The 20616-nt window shown below is 44.3% G+C and overlaps 1 protein-coding gene across 2 annotated transcripts in view; it reads right to left on the reverse strand.

Moving 5' to 3' along the window:
• The window catches only part of MYOF (myoferlin), a 153930-nt gene extending 133537 nt beyond the window's left edge, over nucleotides 1–20393 (reverse strand). For both annotated transcript variants that reach the window (XM_004427840.2, XM_014785548.2), the window contains exon 1: nucleotides 20199–20393. In XM_004427840.2, coding sequence (XP_004427897.1) covers nucleotides 20199–20286 — 88 coding nt within the window. In that variant the 5' untranslated portion in view covers nucleotides 20287–20393. The remainder of the gene's footprint in view (nucleotides 1–20198) is intronic.
• Nucleotides 20394–20616: the final 223 nt, after the last annotated feature.

Below are 20616 nucleotides of genomic sequence, written 5' to 3' on the forward strand. Positions count from 1 at the left end.
ATCCCATCACACAGCTGGCTCTGGGACTAACCACCTCATTCTTCCAAGACTTCAGCGTAGCAAGGCCATGAGTCATCGCCCTCACTCTGCTAAGCGTTAACTTTTCCACTTGAGTGGGCATCCCAGGGCCCAACTGGCTTCTCCTTTTAAACTTCAGCATGACCCTGCTCGTCAGCTCATGCCAGGATCTGCAGCGGTTAGTTCTGACTGTGGTCTTTCTATGTGGCCTACAGAGCTCCTCGCTGGATCTGACTCTAATGTCACCCAGAAACTGTCCTGAAATTTCCCCTCCCACACTTCCATATTGAGCCCTGTCACCCCTCCCCCATCTGACAGAAATCTCTTCCTCTCTGATTATACTATGAGAAAGTGCTCTGAGAGGAAGAGGAGCTGTGCAAAGGATGTTTAAATTTATGGAACTGGACAAAATGGCTTCTATTCACAATTGTAGCAGCTCCCTCTAAACAACCATCTACAGGTGCCAGGCTGCACATGTTGCTGCAGTGTCTCTGTATTGTTCAACAACCCTGCAAGGTAAACATTCTCATCCCCATTTTACAGACAAGGAATTGAGAGAAGCTGGTTAACTTGTCTAAGGTCACACAGCTAATAAGGAAACAGAGCCAGAGTCTGCATCTATGTCTCCCTGGCTCCAAAACCCGAGTGTGTGTTTGCTATCACACCACAGTGCCTCACTGGAAGCTGCCAGAAATGTTAGATAAAGATGCATAAATATAATATGTGTGATGGGTTTGGCATCCCAGGCAATGGCCACAGAGAAGTCCATGGTCCGGTTTCAGGGTATCCTGAAAGTCTCTAAGACTATTTGCTCCAACACACAAAATATTACATCTATGAGTTTTTCTGGGGGGAGAGTTTATTGCTCTCATCAGATTCTCAAATGAGTTAGTGACCTTGACAAACATTAGGAATTCCTGCCTTTGACAAGCATGAAACGGAATCATTAATCTCCTTCCAGCTCACCACCACCCCTGCTGCCATATCCAGGGCTGGGTGGGCAGAGAATTGAGTCAGGAGGGAGTGAATCTGGACCCTGAGATGACAGCAGACCTTCAAGAGAGAAGATGGGCAATTGCAAAATGTTCCAGTGACTAGGTAACGCAAGGAGAAGGCAGCAAATAATTTACAGAAATTGGGCACGGGGGCTTGGGGTAGCACTTGGGTCACTGAAAAATGGTATTGAAGCATAATTCCAGTCTCCAAGTCCCCAAGATTCCAGGCAAGCAGCTAAGGCAGAGACAAGGGATCCAGAGAGGGCACAGAGAGAGCCAGTACATGCTCACTTGAATTGAGTCCCAAGCCTGGTTACTGACCTGGGAATCAGAGTATGAGAAGAAATGCTGCAAGGCTATCTTGATGCCAAGCCTGGTACTGTGGACCCTCCCTCCCACAGCAGGGACAAGATTGTTCCACAGTCAGCAGTGGAGGAGTGTAAAGGTCACTTCTTCATTCATTTTCACACATTTATTAAGCACCTACCATGTGCTAGTAACTGGGGAAACAGAAGAGTGTAAGATAGTTCCTGGTCTTAAAACATTCCACAAATGGAGTTTATGGGCTATCGAATAGAGGAACCACATAACTCTTTATGCATGTTTGTACCAAGTAGCAAAAAGCCCCACCATGCTCTTGCCTGTTCATTCTTATGTTGGAGTTCCCTCCTGTAAGGGAGGGAACAATGACTGGCCAGGTCAGGCAAAGAGACCTTGTAGCTCAGCCCACGGAAATGGTCCACTAAGTGAGTTTTTCCACAAACATTCATCAACTTCTTCATTCCTCCATCCAACGAATATTTTTGAAATATCACTTGCCAGGCACTAAGCTGGACACTGTGGGAGACACAAGGATACCCCAGGCAGTTCCTGTCCTCAGGAGGTCCAGTGGGGAGGCGGATGTGGCCACAGGCGACTGATCCAGAAAGAAGGCTTCGGTTGCCATCAGAAGGATACAGATGAAAATACACATTCAGAGGAAGGGGAGGGTGACTTCAGGCTGTGGGCACCAGGTGAGGCCTCACAGAGGAAGCAAAGGCTGAGCTGGGGATTGAAGGACAAGGAGGATTTGAAAATGTGGAGCTGGGAAGAAAAAGTCACTCCAGGTGGGGGCAATATGGTGGGCGGGTCAGCCATGGAGGAGGAGACAGCAGGTCATGTCTGGGGACACTGCACAGCCTGATGAGCTGGAACCAAGGGATGTGGAAGGGAGTCGAGGCAACCAGGCTGTGTGGGAAGGTTATGGTCACACTGTGAAGCCATGAGTGCCAGGCTAACCTTCATTTGGCTGATACAAGCCATAAGAAGGAGGGTGTTAGAAACTGGACTTTGTAACTTTAAGAAGTTAATTATCCAAAGAGAAAAACGAAGTTGCCCAACAACTCTTCCAAGACGTGCTCCTGGACACATGATTCAGTTGTGTTGAGAACAAAGAGGACCAGTTGAGTCCTAACAGACGCAGAGTGAACGCAGACCAGGTGGGACTATTCAAGAGGACCTTCCTGCAGCTCCTGGCGCTTGCGCATAATGTTGATGCCAATGGCGCTACCCTCTAGAGGGCGCTCACTCCCAGCCAAGCATGTGCTAAATCCTTCACATAACAGCATTTCATTTAATTCTCCTAGCATGCCTATGAGGTAGGCACTGTTATTATCCCCAATTTGCAGATGAGCAAAGTGAGCCCAGAATGGTTAGGTAGCCCAAGATCACAGACCTAGGAAGAAACCATCTAACTCAGGACTAATCTGACTCTAGACCCCATGTGTTTAACCACTGCATCCTCCTATTTCCCTAGCTAGTAAGGAAAAATTAAGTGGCTGACATTAGCTCTTACCCTTCTGGAGAAACCCAGCTCAATCCCTTCCAAGAAGGAGACTCTGATTTTTATCAAAATGTATATACATTACTGTTTTTGTTTTTGTTTTTGTTTTTTTTTGGTAAGGAAGATTGGCCCTGAGCTAACATCTGTGCCAATCTTCCTCTACTTTGTATGTGGGACGCTGCCACAGCATGACTTGATGAGCAGTGTGTAGGTCTGTGCCTAGGATCCAAACCTGTGAACCCTGGGCCACCGAAGCAGAGGGTGTGAACTTAACCATTATGCCACTGGGCTGGCCCCTACGTTACATTTTATTGAAAGCCTATTCTCACACGTGAACATGTGAGCCACACACACAAAAAAAGTAGTTAAATTTCTTTCTTACCAGCAGCCACAGAGTCACGTATTTATATTATTCAATTATTCAATTCCACCTCTTTTTTTAAAAAGGTCAAAGTGCAGGCACTAAACATCAGATTAAATTACAGGAAACTCTTTCCCCTACTCCACATCACCTACCTCCCCTGTTCCCATCACTAATTTTATTAAGATGACTGTTTCTTCCTATGGAAAGGAATTACATATTTTCAACCCAGAACATAACAACTGCTTCAAAAGCACAATACCCTCTGGACCATGATTCAAGGCATTCTTTGGGACATTTCCTGTTTTTTGATTAGCTATGCCTGCTTCTCTCTCAGTTCGGTGGAGGTCACCATTGCAGTAATTAACCTGCATGCCAACCTCTGAATACAGTTTCCCCCAGAACTGAGCAAGCCCTCCTTGCCAAGCCACCACGCCCTCTTGCACAGAACTATTTCCTTTGCTGTTCACCCACCACACAGTGTGCTGAACTCTTAATGAAAAGGCTCTAGTGACACCATGCCTCCTAAGACTGGATTACTACATCTGTGCTGAGAGGGTCAGTGTGATGGTCAATTTTATGTGTCAACTTGGCTTGGCTATGGTGCCAGTTGTTTGGTCAAACCCTAGTCTAGATGTTGCTGTGAAGGTATTTTGTAGATGTGGTTAATGTCTACAATCTATTGACTTTAAATAAAGCACATTACTCTCCATAATGTGGATGGGCCTCATCTAAACAGTTGAAGGCCTTAAGAGCAAAAACTAAGGTTTCCTGGAGAAGATGGAATTCTGCTTCAAGACTGTAACAGAGAAATCCTGCCCAAGTTTCCACTGCTGGCCTGCCCTATAGATTTCGAACTCAAGACCGTAACATCAACTCTTACCTGAATTACCAGGCTGCTGGCCTGCCCCACAAATTTCTGACTTGCCAGCCCCTAGAATTGCATGAGCCAATTTCTTAAAATAAATCTCTCTCTCTGTGTGTATATACATCATATTGGTTCTGTTTCTCTGGAGAACCTGACTAATACAACAAGTAACACCAGGTGCCCCTGGGAGTAATAATACCTAGAACGATAACATATTTTAAATACTTCCAGAGACACACCATCTCACTCATCCTAACAATCCTGCAGGGAAAAGGAGACAAGTTGGCCCAGATCTTCTGACTGGGCTTTCAAATCAGTGGACTCTTCATTTCTTTGAGCTGTTATCTCTGCGAGACATAACGTTCAACCACCGAGCTCAGAGTTAGGCATGTGTAAACTGGTGAATTTGGACCAGATGATCCCTAAGTTTTCCTCCAGGTACATGTGCTTTATGAAGTCCTGCCAAGTCCTGACTAGTTAGACTGCTCTGTCTTACTGAAATGGCCCCAGGAGCAGTGGGGGTGCTATTTACAAAGCTTCCCTAAGTAACTCAGTTCTTTGGTAGGCCAAGTAGATCAGCCATCCATCTAAACTTGACCTCCCACTCAGACGTACTTCTTCATCTTCTCTGGGTCCCTGGGTCACGGCCCCTTTGTTTGGAGAAACATTCACACACAAACACAAAGTCGCTCACTATTTGGCCTAGAATTTCACAGATCCCCTGAAGCCCATCCCTGCATGTGTAACAGTTATTAAGTGCTCTGAACCAGTCACCATTACCAGTGCTTTCTATGGACTGTCTCATTTAATCTTCACAACAACCGAAGAGCTAAATTCTATTATGATCATGCCCAGTGACAGAGGAAGAAACCATGACACAGAAAGGTTAAGCAGTTTATCAGAGGTCACACAGCTGGTAATGGTGGAGCTGGGATTCAGACTCTGGCAAACAGAGACAGAGCAGTTTCCAAAGTTGGAGGATTAGGGCCAGACAGTGAGCCCTTGAGGACTGAGATTGTATTTTATTACTATTGTTATTCTCCCCAGTGTGCTTACTACATAGTAATTTCTCCGTGATTTGAGAGAAGTGGACCTCATAAGCTTATATAAGTATTATTGCTACAGTTGCTTTAATGACTAAGTGAGAGAATGAATACAAAGTGCTCAGAGCAGGCCAGCACGCAATAAGCACGAAACCAACAGGAGCTGTTGTTTCTTCTCCAGGGGGGTTCCCAGGCTGTGGAGCCCTCCCTGGATGTCAGGGCCTCAGTGAGCAGAGGAAGTGCCCAGTGACGCTGAGCACAGCCCCGACAGATCAATCCTCTCACATGGCTCCGTTCCAGACCTCTAAGGCCCACCCGAGGCAGCGGGCATGGGGGTAGTGACTGCTCCTCCCCGCAGTCACTCTGGCAGCCACCGGCATGTGGGACAATTTCCATAATAACCAGGGGACAGAGATGGCTCTGGGAAGCGCCAGCAGGAGACTCCTCAGCCCTCAGGACTTACAGGGCCCTGGGGGAGCACAGAGACGTGTTGCCCATCCAGGTCGACCTGGCCAAAGGACTATCTTCCCAACCCTGACTGCCCTACTGCTCCAAGGAGAGGTTGCCAAATGAGTTCTGGGGAAAGGCATTTTGGCCAAGTGGCCACCATGATACAAGCGAGGCTGTTTTGCACATTTCTGAAACAGTCACTGATATCGCTGATAAACAGGAACGCCCAGACAAAAAGGCAGGCGGGGCGACTGCTCCGCCTCCGCACCCAGCGCCCTACTGGTCTCCACAGATGCCCTTTCAGGCAGCCAAGCTCTTGAATCAAAACCAAATCCTCCCAGGGAACTGCGGTGAAGCCCAGTTGATCCAAATAACCTGGACAGACTCTTCTTCCTAAAAGCTGACCCTGGGAGTGGTCATGTTCCATCTCTGCTGACTGCCCAGCTGCAGGTGAGGGAACCCAGGTCGGCCAAGCACCCGGACTTGCTGCCTGGGTGGAGAACCGAACCACGTGCCTCTTTGGTTTGTTCGTTTATTTTGCATGTGAGCATCCACTCTGTGCCAGGCACTTCAAACACTTTCACATCTAATCCTTACAAGGCAGGTATTGGTATCCCCATTTTACAGATGAGGAAACTGAGGTTCATTGATGTTAACTGACTTGCCCAAGACTACAGAGCCAGAAAGCGGCCGAGATGAGCTGCAGCTCAATTCTGCCTCACTTCCAAACCTGTGCTCTTCACCACCACCGCAGGCTGAGGGTACCGGGTGACCTGCCACATTGTCATCACTTACCAGCTGTGTAACCTTGGACCACTTACTCCAACTCTCTGTATCTAGATTTTTTCCTTAATAAATATAGGTACCTAATGCCCAGGAATAACAGCTACCACATATAGGGCTCATAATATGCACTCCTCTGAAGGCTTTGTATACGTTACCTGTTACTATTATGATCCTTATTTTGAGGCACAATAAAATTAAGTAGCTTGTCCAGGGTCTCCTGCTAGTAAGAAACAAATCAATGCAGGTGTTCTGGCTCCTAAGCCTCTTAGTCTCTCCTGCCTCTGGCTAATACGTTTCTGAGACATAATTTGCTGTAGACTGAATGAGGGCTGGTACTTGGCAAATCCACCCTGAACCCAGCTTGAGGCGATGAGGAGTTCCTGGAGTTTCAAAAAGGCCTCTCAAGTCCTGAGTGTCCTGTAAATGGGGATGAAAAAGCCCGCCTCGCAGAGGTGCGTCGAGGATCAAACAAGAGAGCGTGAAAGAGCCTAGGACACAAGGGACACTGCTATGGGTTGGATCAGAAACAGAATTATAAACTGCCTCCATCGGACAACAGGAAGAGGATCCAGTTCTTCTGCCCTCCCTGGCTCAAGAGAAAATAAAACAGTCACGGAAAAGAACTTTAGAAATAAGCACAAAGCACTGAGTCAAAATCTTGATAATCTAATCCTATCCCTCCTAGGCAACAAATTTCTAGCTGAATTACCCTCAGCCTCAGATCCTGGTGTCCCATAATCAATCATCTCTTTAAATGAGGTTTTTGCCACTGTCAGCAGTTTTAATGCACCGTCCTAGGCCCTCCTTCCGATGCTGCGGATGGTTTTGACCTCTGGGCTCCTTAGCGAGCTAGGCTGGTCAGTTGCTGCAGGTATGAGGCAGAGCCGGGAATCAGGAGTGTTTGCCGGATTGCTGCTTGTTAGTGGGATGGGTTGGAGGGTGGACTTAAGCAAGAGAGATGCCAAGCACAAAGAAAGCCGGACACACAAGCATCAGTGGGAAAGTGCATGGGGCTAAGAGTCTCAGGACTGGGGTTCTAGTCCTTTCTTGCTTCTTCCTGGCTGCCCAACTTTGGCTGCTCTTGACCACTCTGAGACTCAATCTGCTCATCTGAAAAATGAGTATAAACAATACCTGCCCCGGACACTTGCTCAAGTTGTGAAGAACAAATGTGATCAAGCCCAGGAAAGGGCTTTCTGCACTGTACGCGCCCCGGGAGGAGGCCCCTTCCTCAATGTCACACGTGGGAAGCCATCATAATGTGTCCAGCACACTGGGACTAGCTGGAGGGCATTTGGAGCCCCAGACAAGGCCTCTGAGGCCAGAGGTGTCTGGCCCAAAGGCACCAATGCCCCAGGCCCTGGCATTGGTCTGACCAGATGCACCCAGGGCTGAATTTTTCCCAAGGAAATACAATGGGTAGGAGACAGAGCCTGGATGTCAACCACACAGATCTGAGCCCTGAGCCCATGTGCATTACCCCACACTGGGCCCAATGCAGATATGGCCAAGACCCAGCCTCACACACAGGCATGTCACAGCCTCTGCAGTGGGCGTGAGTGTCCCAGCTCCACCAGGAACCTGCCGTGGGATCTTGAGCAAGACAACCCACCCTACTCAAGATTCGATCTCTTCAGCTGTAAAATGAGGGACTTCCATTTTGGGGTGAGAATTAAGTGAAGAAATATATGTGAAGCACTTAGCAATGCTTGATAGCTAGTAAGCTCTCATCCTCAATATAATCTGCAAATAACAATAATGCCTCCTTCCCGGGAGTTTAAACTCATTGAACTCTGAAGTCACTGAACTGTCGATGGATTTATAGCCAGACTATAAGCTGCATGCGGGCAGGAGCCATGTCTGGCTTGTTCCCCATCAGAAATGCAGTGCTGAGCACACAGCCTGACAGAGCGCACTCTCAATCAACATTTGTTGAATGAATTCCCGTTTGGGAGGAGCAGTAGGAAGAAACAGCAGCAAAAGAGAGGAGGAGGAGAGATAGGGACCATCCAGGCAGTGAATTCCCACAGTGAGGAGAGGTCGGCAAAAAGAAAATGTTTTATTTTTTAATAATGAAAGAGAGATAAGGGAAAGGATTTCTTTTAAATTCATAAACTGTGTTATGGGGATGAAAAAAATGTTGAAGGTAATAAATCAGAAAACCAATGTGAGGTAAAGTAGAGACTGCCATTCAAATGTTAGATTTTTTTTCCATATTTTTTTTATTGGTGCCATGATAGTTTATAACTTTGTGAAATTTCAGTTGTACCTTGTTATTTGTCAGTCTCCATATATATGTGCCCCTTTACCCCTTATGCCCACCCTCCAACCCCTTCCCCTCTGGTAACCACTAATCTGATCTCTTTGTCCATGTATTTGTTTATCTTCCACATATGAGTGAAATCATATAATGTCTGTCTTTCTCTCTCTGGTTTATCTCACTCAGCATAACACCCTCAAGTCCCATCCATGTTGTTGCGAATGGGACGATTTTGTCTTTTTTTATGGCTGAGTAGTATTCCATTGTATATATATACCACATCTCCTTTATCCATTCATCAGTCAATGGGCACCTGGGTTGCTTCCACGTCTTGGCTATTGTGAATAATGCTGCAATGAACGCAGGGGTGCATAAGTCTTTTTGAATTGTTGATTTCAAGTTATTTGAATAAATATCCAGATGTGGGATAGCTGGGTCATATGGTATTTCGATTTTTAGTTTTTTGAGAAATCTCCATGCTGTTTTCCAGAGCGGCTGCACTGGTTTGCATTCCCACCAACAGTGTATGAGGGTTCCTTTTTCTCCACATCCTCTCCAATATTTGTTGTTTTTTGTCCTCGTGATTATAGCCATTCTAAGAGGTGTAAGGTGATATCTCATTGTAGTTTTCATTTGCATTTCCCTGATGATTAGTGATGTTGAACATCTTTTCATGTGCCTGTTAGCCATCCATATATCTTCTTTGGAAAAGTGTCTATTCATATCCTCTGCCCATTTTTTGATCGGGTTGTTTGTTTTTTTGTTGTTGAGTTGTATGAGTTCTTTATATATTTTAGAGATCAAACCCTTGTCAGATATATGATTTGCAAATATTTTCTCCCAGCTGATGGACTGTCTTTTCTTTTTGTTCATAGTTTCCTTTGCCTTATAGAAGCTCTTTAGTCTGATGAAGTCTTATTTGTTTATTTTTTCTTTTGTTTCCCATGCCTGAGTAGATATGGCATTCGACAAGATCCTTCTAAAACCAATGTCAAAGAGTTTACTGCCTATGTTTTCTTCTAGGAGTTTTATGGTTTCACCTCTTACCATTCAAATGTTAGATTTTTAATACTTTACATATAACAAGTTAGAGTTTTAGTCTCCACTAATAAAAAGGCTCCAACTTGATTATCAGAGGAACTGATTCACTGCTAGGCAATGTCAGCTCTGAGCTTCTGAGTCACAGCATGTCATAAAGGCTTCCACTACCCTGCGGATACTTACCCCAGGAGGACTGGGTTTTGTTTGTTTTTTTTAAGTTCTTTTGTTCTTGGTACACGTTATTCCTCTTTCTGACTGGATCCAAATGACCCCAACACACTGAACAACTCAATCTGTTCAGAGCGGGGAGGATCTGACTTGGTTGTTTTAGGCACAGGTTGTATGTTAACCTCTTCATCCACAATGACCTCAGGGAACACACACGGAGACTTTGGAATCAGACGGTCCTGAGTTGAATCCTGACCTGTCTCTGCCTCAGTTTCCCCATGGGTAAAATGAAGATGATAATAATACCTACCTCCTAAAAATGACATGAGGATTAAATAAGATAATACACACAGGTGTGGGCATAGTGTAAGAATTGAACAGATGTGGTGGTGGTATAGTCGGTGGTTGCTACTCAGGCTGTCCACCTGGGCCAGAATCTCCGGAAAACCTAAGTAGCAACTAACATTGAAAGCACTTTCTACATGCTTTCGTTTTACTTCTGCTAATCTTCACAATGACTCTCCGAGTGAGGGACTATTATCCTCTCCATTTTGCAGATGAGACAACTGAGGTACAGAGATTCTGGGCGACAGTGAGTGAGAGCAAATGCTGTGGCTGTTCTCCCGCCATCTGTGCTGTCCAATGCAGTCGTCAATAACCACAGGTGGCTGTGTACATTTAAATTAATTTAAATAATATTAGAAATTCCTCAAGTCACACTGGCCACATTTCAGTCATCAGTATCCACACGTAGCTAATGGCTACCACAATACAAGGGCAGATCTTGAACATCTCCATCATCATAGAAAGTTCTATTAGACAGCTCTGCCCTAAACAATCGAGCACACAGTAGGTACACAAATAAATGACTGCTGAATGAAGTACAAAAAAAATTAGTAAAATGGTCTGTTTTATTTTCACCAAACTGACTAGCTCTTTTGACAAAATATTTACCCAGTCTCGACATCTGTTCTAGATTTATAGCTTCACTTCCTAAAAGGGGAGTATAAAGGGCCTGCATCAACTGTCCTCACTTGACTTGTGAATTTCTTATTCCTTTAGCCCCTAACCTAGCTCACTAATCTTTGACTTTGCAATATGCAAAAAGAGCCAGACTTGAAGAGGTGATGTGGGAATAAACATCTATTTTTAGTCTAGATACCTTAAATACATCATCTCATTTGATTTTTACAACATTCAGAGGTAGGTCCTATACTCACTTCACAGCTAGAAAAACTGAGGTTCAGAGAGGTTTCTTGCCATCAACAAGACCAAAGCCTGAATGTCAAGGTCAGAGGTAGGCTGGGGCTCCCTTGCCCTCCAGCTTCCTTTGAGATGCAGCTTAACGGATCTCAACTAGCCTGTGGAAACTCTGAAGTCCTAAATATTCAAGATCAGTTTTGTAGTTTGTGGGCATAGAGATCTGGTTCCGTTTGGTCCCATCTGGTCCGCCTGGCCTGTGGGACCCTGAGCTCAATGAATGGAGGAGCCAGAATCATTCATTCAATAACTACTTATTGGTCATCTACTATCTGCCAGGCACTGAGCTAGATGCTGGGGAAGAGACATGGTACCCACCCTCATGAGGCTTACTGCCTGATGGAGGAGGCAGATAGAAGTCAAATAAGCCAGCAAATATATAACTGCATGTTCTAATAGGTGCCACAAAGGAATATGGGATATTGGGAGAGAAAGTTACAGGGGAGTCTGATCTAGGGCTATTCTGATCTCCTAGGATGTTCCAGTCTGGCTCTGAGTAGTCCAGGCCAACTAGAAGACCTGGGACTGCAGGGGACCAAAGCTATTTCCCACTGGCCTTCAGCTCTGCTGTGGTTGCCAGCATGATCCTGGCCACATAGACCGGACAGGGTCAGGGCTCCAGCAGCTGAGAGGCCACAAGGTCCTCTCAGGCTGCTGTGGGCCCCTGCCAGGCAGGCTTCCTGTCACAGGAGGGTTGCCTTGCTGCTAGCCACTGAGGCCACAGACTACACTGCAGGGATCCTCGCTCTGAACTAATGACGCAAGTAAGTGTCAGCTGAAAATCCAAGTCAACAGAGTTGCTAAGAATCTACTATGTTTGTATTATCCAAAACAATTAGGATGACTATTATCCAAAAACAAAACAGAAAATAACAAGTATTGGGGAGAATGTGGAGAAAATGGAACCCTTGTGCATTGCTGGTAGGAATGTAAAATAGTGCAGCCACTATGGAAAAACATATGGTGGTAGCTCAAAAAACTAAACATAGAATTACCACATGATCCAGCAATTCCACTTCTGGGTATATACCCAAAAGAAACAAAAGCAGCCACTCAAACAGTATTTGCACACCCACGTTCACAGTAACATTATTCACAACAGCCAAAAGGTGGAAGCAACCCAAACGTCCATTGATGGATGAATGGATAAACAAAATGTGGGGTGTGTGTGTGTGTATATATATATATATATGTATATATATACTGTGTGTGTGTGTATATATATATATATATATATATATATACTGTGTGTGTATATATATATACACATATAGTGGAATATTATTCAGCCTTAAAAGGGAAGGAAATTCTGACACATGCTACAACATGGATGAACTTTGAAGACATTATGCCAAGTGAAATAAGCCAGTCATAAAAGGACGAATACTGCATGATTCCACTCATATGAGGTACTTAGAGTAGTCAAATTCATAGAGACAGAAAGTGGGATGGTGGCTGCCAAGGGCTGGTGGGGGAAGGAATAGGGAGTTAAGGTGTAATGGTTACATAATTTCCGTTGGGGAAGATAAAAAAGTTCTGGAAATGGAAAGTGGTGATGGTGCTACAACAATGTGAATGTGCTTAATGCCACTAAACTGTGCACTTAAAATGGTTAAAATGGTAAATTTTATGCTATGTATGTTTGACCACAATTAAAAAGCAAACAAAAAAACCTACTATGTGCCTAGTCGAGAAGCTATGACGTTCTCTCACAGATGAATCAGACATGGGCTCTGCCTTCAAGCTGCCTGTGCACCATAGCCAGCGGGCATCCCATTTATTCCTGTAAGTCTGGGCCACCCCTCAGATGTCCCCCAGGGTTCTGTATAACCCCCAGCAGTGGAGGAAGGAGTGGAGCATAAAGGGGGAGGAAATGAGTATTTGTCGTACAACTATTACATGCCAGGCACTATGATAGTGTTTAAGATATTTTACCACTGTTGATCCTTACACCATCCCTGTGAGGTATGTATCATTCACCCATTCTATAGACAAGGAAACAAAAGCTCAGAAATACAGTTGTCCAAAAATATTTAGTTCCTTAGTGATAAAGCTGGGTGGGAAACAGTCTGCTCATCTGCTCAGTCCAAAGCTCATCCCTTTCCATGTACTGTTTTGATTATACAAAGAAGGGGGCTCTTTAAGAAGGGAAGGTATCAAGTAACAACTTAAAGATGGGAAGGAGCAGGTCTAAGCCCCAAGCTGGAGGAAGGTGGGCTGGGTGGTTCAGGTTCTCAGCCCTCAGAAACTTGCCTTATGTAGTAGACACATCTGGGATACCCGCCTTGTTTGTCCTGAGCTTCCGTGTTCCTCAGCACAGCCGACTGGACCAAGGGGTGAACACCTGACCCACACTGAGCCAATTGGAGTCTTTCTTTCAAGGATCTCAATTAAGAGACACTGACGCTGTAGCAGATGTAGAGTCAGGACCAAGTCACCTCAATGGTCACCCAAAGCCCCATGCAAGCTGCCAGCTGCAGAGGGGTAGGAATAAGAGGCCCCACTAAGGCAGCCAATGTGCAGAGAGGAAATGGATGCTACGTGCGGAGAGGAACAGAAGCATGAGGCCACTCAGTCCCTGGGGGAGAGAGAGTGAATGCCTCCCTGCCTGACCCAAATTCTGGCTCCTGTGAGGTCCATGATTTGAATTCTTGGAGATTTCTCTTTAGCTTTAGTGGAAAAAGCAAACAAAAACACCCCACGCTTTACTTGAGCAAGCTGGAGTGGGTATGTGTTCCTTGCAATTAGACAGTTCCTGACCACAATACCCTTCACATAGGAAAACTGGGTGGGGAGAGAAGGACCTTATGTGAATAAAACCCCAGCTGAGCTTGGTTGAGGAAATGCTCCCCATCTGACCTTTGGGCAAACAGCAAACGTGTCTTTTGCATCACTTCCTATTTCTATGCCTTTCTTCCCTCTCTTAGTGGCCTCCCTCCTGCCTCAGGTAGTTAATGCCCTCACTCTGGTCTCTTGCAGAACCACCCCACCCAGCCCTGTATGTACCCACAGAGTGTACACTCGCACTGGGGGGAACCAGTCTGAGGTCCCATTTCACAGAAGAGGGTGAGGAAGGACAGCCCAATCAGCTTGCCCAGTTCGATTTTTTTAATTAATTTAATTCATTCAGGCTGCTTACTTAGTACCTTTCATATTAGTTCCTTTCTTCTCATTCTATCACTGGAATGAACTCCCTCTGCCCTGGAAAGCATTTGCCTCAACTAGTAAACCTTCTAATTAGTCTCCCTGACTAGTACCAATCTGTCCTTCACTATGCTGTCTAGTGGCTCCCCACGGGTTTATGAGTAAAGTGCAAACCCTAATCACACCAGATCACTCTTCTGTCAACTTCACCACACAGGGCCATGGCTCCCTGGCCTTTTTGTGCTGTTCCAAAGCCTGGAATGTCTTTCTTCCCATCATTTCTGTCAAACTGCCACTCATCCTTAAAGGATGACCAAGTCAAGCGACACCTTCTCCATGAAGTTTTCTCTCTTCCCTCTGCTCTTGCATTGTAATTTTGCATGTCTATTCTGGTTTGTATCTCATTCTTGTGTTCTAACTAGGTGCTTTCCTAGGCCCAGAAGACCAAACCATGTTATATACATTTTTTTAGACTTTGATTCCTGACATACTATCTGGTACATTGTAGGGCTCCACAGAAATAAATGTTATCAAATAGGGAAGGAAATCCTATGTGCAATTTCGCATGTATATTCATTTAATCTTCAAACAACCCTGAAAGGTAGGAGGTGTTATTAAGAACACTGAAGCTGAACATTTTAATTCATTTGCTCATGAGTATATAGGAAGCAAGGAGTGGGAGCTGGAATTCTCATTCAGGCCTCCCTGGCTCCAAAGCCCAGGACCTTTGCACCCTAATGCCTAGTGTCAAGTTAGCTGATAAGGTTTAAGGTGCCAGATGTCCAAGCAGCTGTTTCTGAGTTAAAACTCTGCTCAGACCCACTCAGGGCACAGCCTTACTCAACAGAACAGCTGTTCAATAGAAATTTACATGGAGGGTAAGGTGATCGATGCCATATGCATTATGCATTCTAGACCACTGAACATTTCACGTATGAATTTTCAACGTAAAAACTGGCAGCTTCACATTTTCCTTGTCAGGATCAAGAATGCAAAAGTACTCCAACACCAATTTGCCCCTGGGTAGCAGGTGCTAGATACTGGTTACGCTCAGTGTTCAGGAATGTGTGAAGTGGATCTTTGCCAACCCTCATTCACAAAGCACCTGAGAGAATATTAAGTGTAATTCTTCCTGTAAGAAGGGAGATTGGCTGACTTATGATAGTCCCTTTCAGGACCAAGAATCAATGACCTTATTGCACTAAGATGTCTCAAATCTCCGGCCAACTCTTGCTTCCATGGTCAACATTTAAAATGTATATTCCACATCAGTGATGTGCTAGGCGTTGCAGAGGATATAAAAATCCCATGCCTCCTTGGCAGGACCAAATCCCAGGTAGATGGAGGAACTCACCAGTAAACCTAAACCAGACAAATACCAGCACCCCTGGACACACCTTGAGGGCATGCACGGAAAAATGTTGTGGAGGAGGGGAAGGAAAACAAGCCATGTCAGTTCATTTTTAAGAAGCAATGTGGCTTTATAAATGACTGAGAGCCTGCAGAATGTGCCTTTGGGAAGCATGCCTCTCAGAATTCCCAAGCTTCAATAGGTGTGGCCACTTTTCCTTAGGTGGTGAGACTCCAAGCCCTGTTCTCCCGGAAGTGATGGGAATGACTCAGCAGATTAAACACTTTTGCCTTCCAGAGTGTTTTGTAAATACAACACAGTGGTTCTGTGGAAGTACCAACAAGGCATGATTGTCAGTTTGAGCCGGTGGGAATCTTCTCGACTAGTCCTATGGTGCACCCTGGGTAAACCTAGGCACCGTGTGGACCACTCACCAGGTGCCTTCACAGATGACAGTGAAGGAGACCCATTGGATCTTTCTCCCATCTTACTTCACCGTTCTTAAATGGAATCTCCTAGCTTTTCTGCTTATTTAAAAGGTTATTTTTTTTTAATTCAACTGTAAGTTTTCAAATAGCAAAAAAGTTTTTGCTAAAAATAGTCAGAAAAGTATTGCATAAATCACAGCCTCCGGGGATCTCTACAGATCTACTTGCTTTCAGATAAGCCATTACAGTGCCATGTGTCAAAAAAAGAAAAAAAGATTCTCAGAGAGGTCAAGTGGTTTGCTCAAGATTACAAAGTTGATAAGCTCGTTGGAGGGGGGCTCCTAGAAATATCTAGGATTTCACTCCAAAAAGATGTCCAAATGAAATAACAGGTATCTGGAAAAATAAGTAATAACATGACAATTATTTGGTGACCATCTGGATAATAGCAGTAGCCATTCCACAAGGCACGTTCTGCACAAGACCAGAAGTGAGAGAAAATTCTGGTTGATGGAATGGACGATATAAGAATGGAATGAGAAAACTGCTATAACGGCAAGAACTATGCCCCCCAGGAGCTGGTTTCATATAAATGCTATGTGGCTGCACTGCGAAAGCGCAACAATATAGATGTGTGCAAGAAAATTTCCTCTCAATCAATCTTTTCAAGAGATTTGACACAGAAGCAAGAGATGAGCCAAAGGGAAAAATGGAAGTCAATGGCAATATCCAGCAAAACTATCTTTAAAAGAAAAGACAAGAAGGGCCGGCCCAGTGGTGTAGTGGGTAAGTTCGCACGCCCCACTTCGGTGGCGGGTCGGGGTTCGCAGGTTGGGATCCCGGGCGATGGTGACATCCCACATACAAAATAGAGGAAGATGGGCATGGGTGTTGGCTCAGGGCTAATTTTTGCCAGCAAAAAAAGGAGGATTGGCAATAGATGTTAGCTCAGAGCCAATCTGCCTCACACACAAAAAAAGAAAAACAAACAGTACAAAAAGACCAGGGAATCTGTCCTTCAGACATGCACACATTCACAAAAGATATGAGCTATAAGAACATCCATTGCAGCACCTCTGCTGACAGGGCATAGCTGGAACAACTAAACATCTATAGCAAAAAGTCGGGAGGAATTCAAATCAAACTGTTCAGAGTGGTTACACTTAGGTAGTAAGAGTGGAGAAAGAGAAAGAATAGGAGGGCATTATGAGAATTTTTTAGTTGTACAATCTTTTCTGGATTGTTAGTTTTGTTTTCACAAGCATTACTTCTTTTATTTAAAAATTTTAATATTATATTATTTAAAATTTAAAAATTAAAAAAACCTATTATGTTTGGTGGAATCATAAAGTCTTAGAGTTGAGACACCTCAGGGGTCTGTCTAACCTAATCTCAGCTAGATTCAGCTTCATAGCCCGGTCGTCTGATGGAACTCAAGAGAGAATGGGCACCTCTGGCTGGCGGGCACTCTGGCCTTAAGATTCAGAGCCGGTTCACGGAACCTGGTGCACCCCCAGGACTTGAAAATTGAATAAGCTTTGTAGTTTTCATAATCTACTCCAGCACTGCTAAATATCAATTGACATCCACACAACAGGGACTCCAGTAACCCCCAAATCCTCCTGGTTCATACCAGGTCCTGAGAAGTTTGGTAATCAGCCGCAGAAAGGGTTTGAACTCAAAAGCCTGAAGTCAACTCTAAACCAGCTGGTTGTCAGTGCAGCACATTCCCAACCACAATGTAGCTACCATCTAACAGGTCCTCACAGGGTCTATCCGGCATCACCATTAATGCGCCCATCACTTGGCCATTCTGCCTACCATCTTAGAGTTTGAGAAGAGCTGCTTACTGCACTGACTTTGCTGTTTTATGTCCTCAAGAGGCAAAATTTTACACATTTCAGTAAACACAGGAACTTTCTTTGGTTCTGCCTTGATCTTCTGTTAGGGCTTTTTATGTCTTACTCTCCCCACTCCACCCCCCTCCACACCGTGAAGTGCATCTGGCTTTGCTCCATGTTCCCTCTGATGGACATATCATGCTATAAGTATCCTCAGTTCTGTCAGAACTTAATGCTACCTAACTTTACATAGTGCTCAAAATTGGGAGGCACGCCTGGAAAGGGTTTGCCATCACCAGTGTTTTAAACCACTGGGATAGACTAAAAGCAAGAAAAATGCCATATTATTATTATATCCACTTTAGAGTCTAAGGCAATGCCTTCCACATCTTGCTGAGAGCAGATATTCATACAAACTTATAGACTTCATATAAAATTATAGAATCTTAAAGCCAGAAGGAACCTCAAGGAAATCAGTTCCCATCATTCCACAGCTGAGAAATTTGAGATCTGGATAAATAAATAAAGTCAAATTTGAGATCTGGATCATGTATCTAGTTAACATCAGCTAGAGTCCAGATGTTCCTCCTCTGAGTTCAGAGTTCTTTCTTCTGTCATGTTGCTTGTCAGACGAATGAATGAATGACTTTACCACTCAATTTGTACAACCAAAGGAAACTAGGAAAGAATCTAAAGTTAAATAATCTAGTAAATGTAATTGTTTGAATAGACTATATTTGCCCAGTCTACCTGAAGTTTTCTACTTTCAATTGAATGATTATGTTCATACCCTGAGATATATTTTTCAGTCATTTAAAATTTTTGACCAGTGCATATACACTCCAGTCAAATAATGTCAGATTTCAATATAGTGTTAAACTCTTAATTCCTTTATAGTCTATATGACTTGCCTCAAATAATGACATCGCCAGGTTGAACTCAATATATTTTTATGTGTCTTTTACATGTCAATGGTGAAGGATACAAACTTTTCATGTTATGTCCCTATTACGTAATTGCTTCCAAAAAAACACACTAATACGTGTAAATGATCGCTGATATAACATGACTACACGATATTCACTAACCAGATTGTCAAACCATGTTGTCCTTTAAGAATCTAACTTTTGCCCTCCAAATTTTTTTTTTAACTAAACAACCATTTGGCAGCTTTGGATTTCATTTCTTTCATTTTCTTGCTCATCCTCATAGCCAGAAGTTTGAAAAGAGAAATAGAGAAATAAAAAGGACAAAAGAAAAGAGAAAGGCATAGAGTACCCAGAAACTGGAAGGGAGAAGTAGTTGGTTCCTGGAGGAAGAGACAGATGTGCCAAGGCGTGGTCAGGAACCATGCTCCCATCAAGGCTCCCACTCTCTCTGCCCTCCCCTGTCACTCCCATCCCTCCTGCCAAGAAGTCAGCTGACAATCTTACCAATGACCTTGGACAAAAAAAAATGATAAAGCTCCTAAACTCAGATTTAGACACACCACTTCAGCCCAAACTGGAATCAATTCCAACGCCTGGGAGCATGCCATCACACCAACCACTCTTATCCCCCTCCACTGCAATCATAATTAAATGTCATAGAAAAAATACCGTTTGGAATTACAATTGGCCTTTTAAAGACGATCTAGTCTAAACTCTTCTCATCCGTTTTGCAGAAAAGAAAACTCACATGGAAAGAAATGAAGTCCCTTGCCGCAGGCCATTCAGCAAGACCAAACTAATTCCCGAAACTGCAGACTTGCAATTCAGAGTTCTTTCCTCTCTGAGCAATTTAAAAGCTACGAAACATACAGAAAACATCCCAGATTTGGAGAGATAAAGAGCAATTACAAAGAGGCACAAAATAACATGAAAACAAACTAATCCAAAATAATAGCTTCACTCGGCGTCCCAGAAGTCCAGTGACAATAAAAGCAGCAGTGGGCTGTTTTATGGAGTAATGGTTCCTTGGAAAATTTAATTGCTTTTTTCCTCCTTTATCCATTTCTCCCAGGCAGAGAGAATAAAAATGCATACAAGACTGCTGAAACTCTTACTTTGAACCAACACAGACTTTTTTGATACCTGAAATGTGGGGATTAACAAATACATTTTTCCCTCCAAGGGCTTATAGAAATCACATTATTAGAGTTAAAAATATCAGGTGATTCAATGACTCTCAACGCCCTGGAGAAAATTAAATGCCTTCCGCAGAAAATCGGTCCTCCCCGACTGCACAGGTGACAAACGCGAGCGAGAGCGGAGAGACTCCGCTGTATCAGGCGCCTACACGCAGACTTTCCAAGAATGTGACCCAAGAAACTAAGTAGCATTCCAAAACAGGACTTGAGAAAGAGAGGAAAACTTTTCCTTACCCTTAAAAATAACAGAAACAATAGGATCCGGTTTCCCAAATTTCGTTTTGGGGATATTGCTGGCAGACTCCACAACCACGCGAAGCATGGCTCTTAATCGGCAGAAAGCGAGTTTCAGCAAACGCGGTTAAGACATCGGCGGCGCTGGAGCTCGGGCCGCACTGCCCGGCGAGAGCAGGCAGGGGAGGACTTCTCCAGGGGAGAGGGAAGGGGAAGGCAAATGGGAGGATCCCCGACGGATTGTTGACTGAAGGCTACGTGCAAACTGATACCCACGCTCCCGGAGTCTCCGCAGGGCAGCAGGGTCACACTTCTGAATTCGGGAAATGTGGAAGTGAAAAGGACAAGATCTCAAGTAAAGATAATTATGTGCAACAAAGGAAACTGAAATGGATTTGGAGCTAATAAATGTGGGCAG

This window comes from Ceratotherium simum, chromosome 6, assembly GCF_057802395.1.
Source record: "Ceratotherium simum simum isolate JZ-2026a chromosome 6, ASM5780239v1, whole genome shotgun sequence".
Lineage (NCBI taxonomy): Eukaryota > Metazoa > Chordata > Mammalia > Perissodactyla > Rhinocerotidae > Ceratotherium > Ceratotherium simum.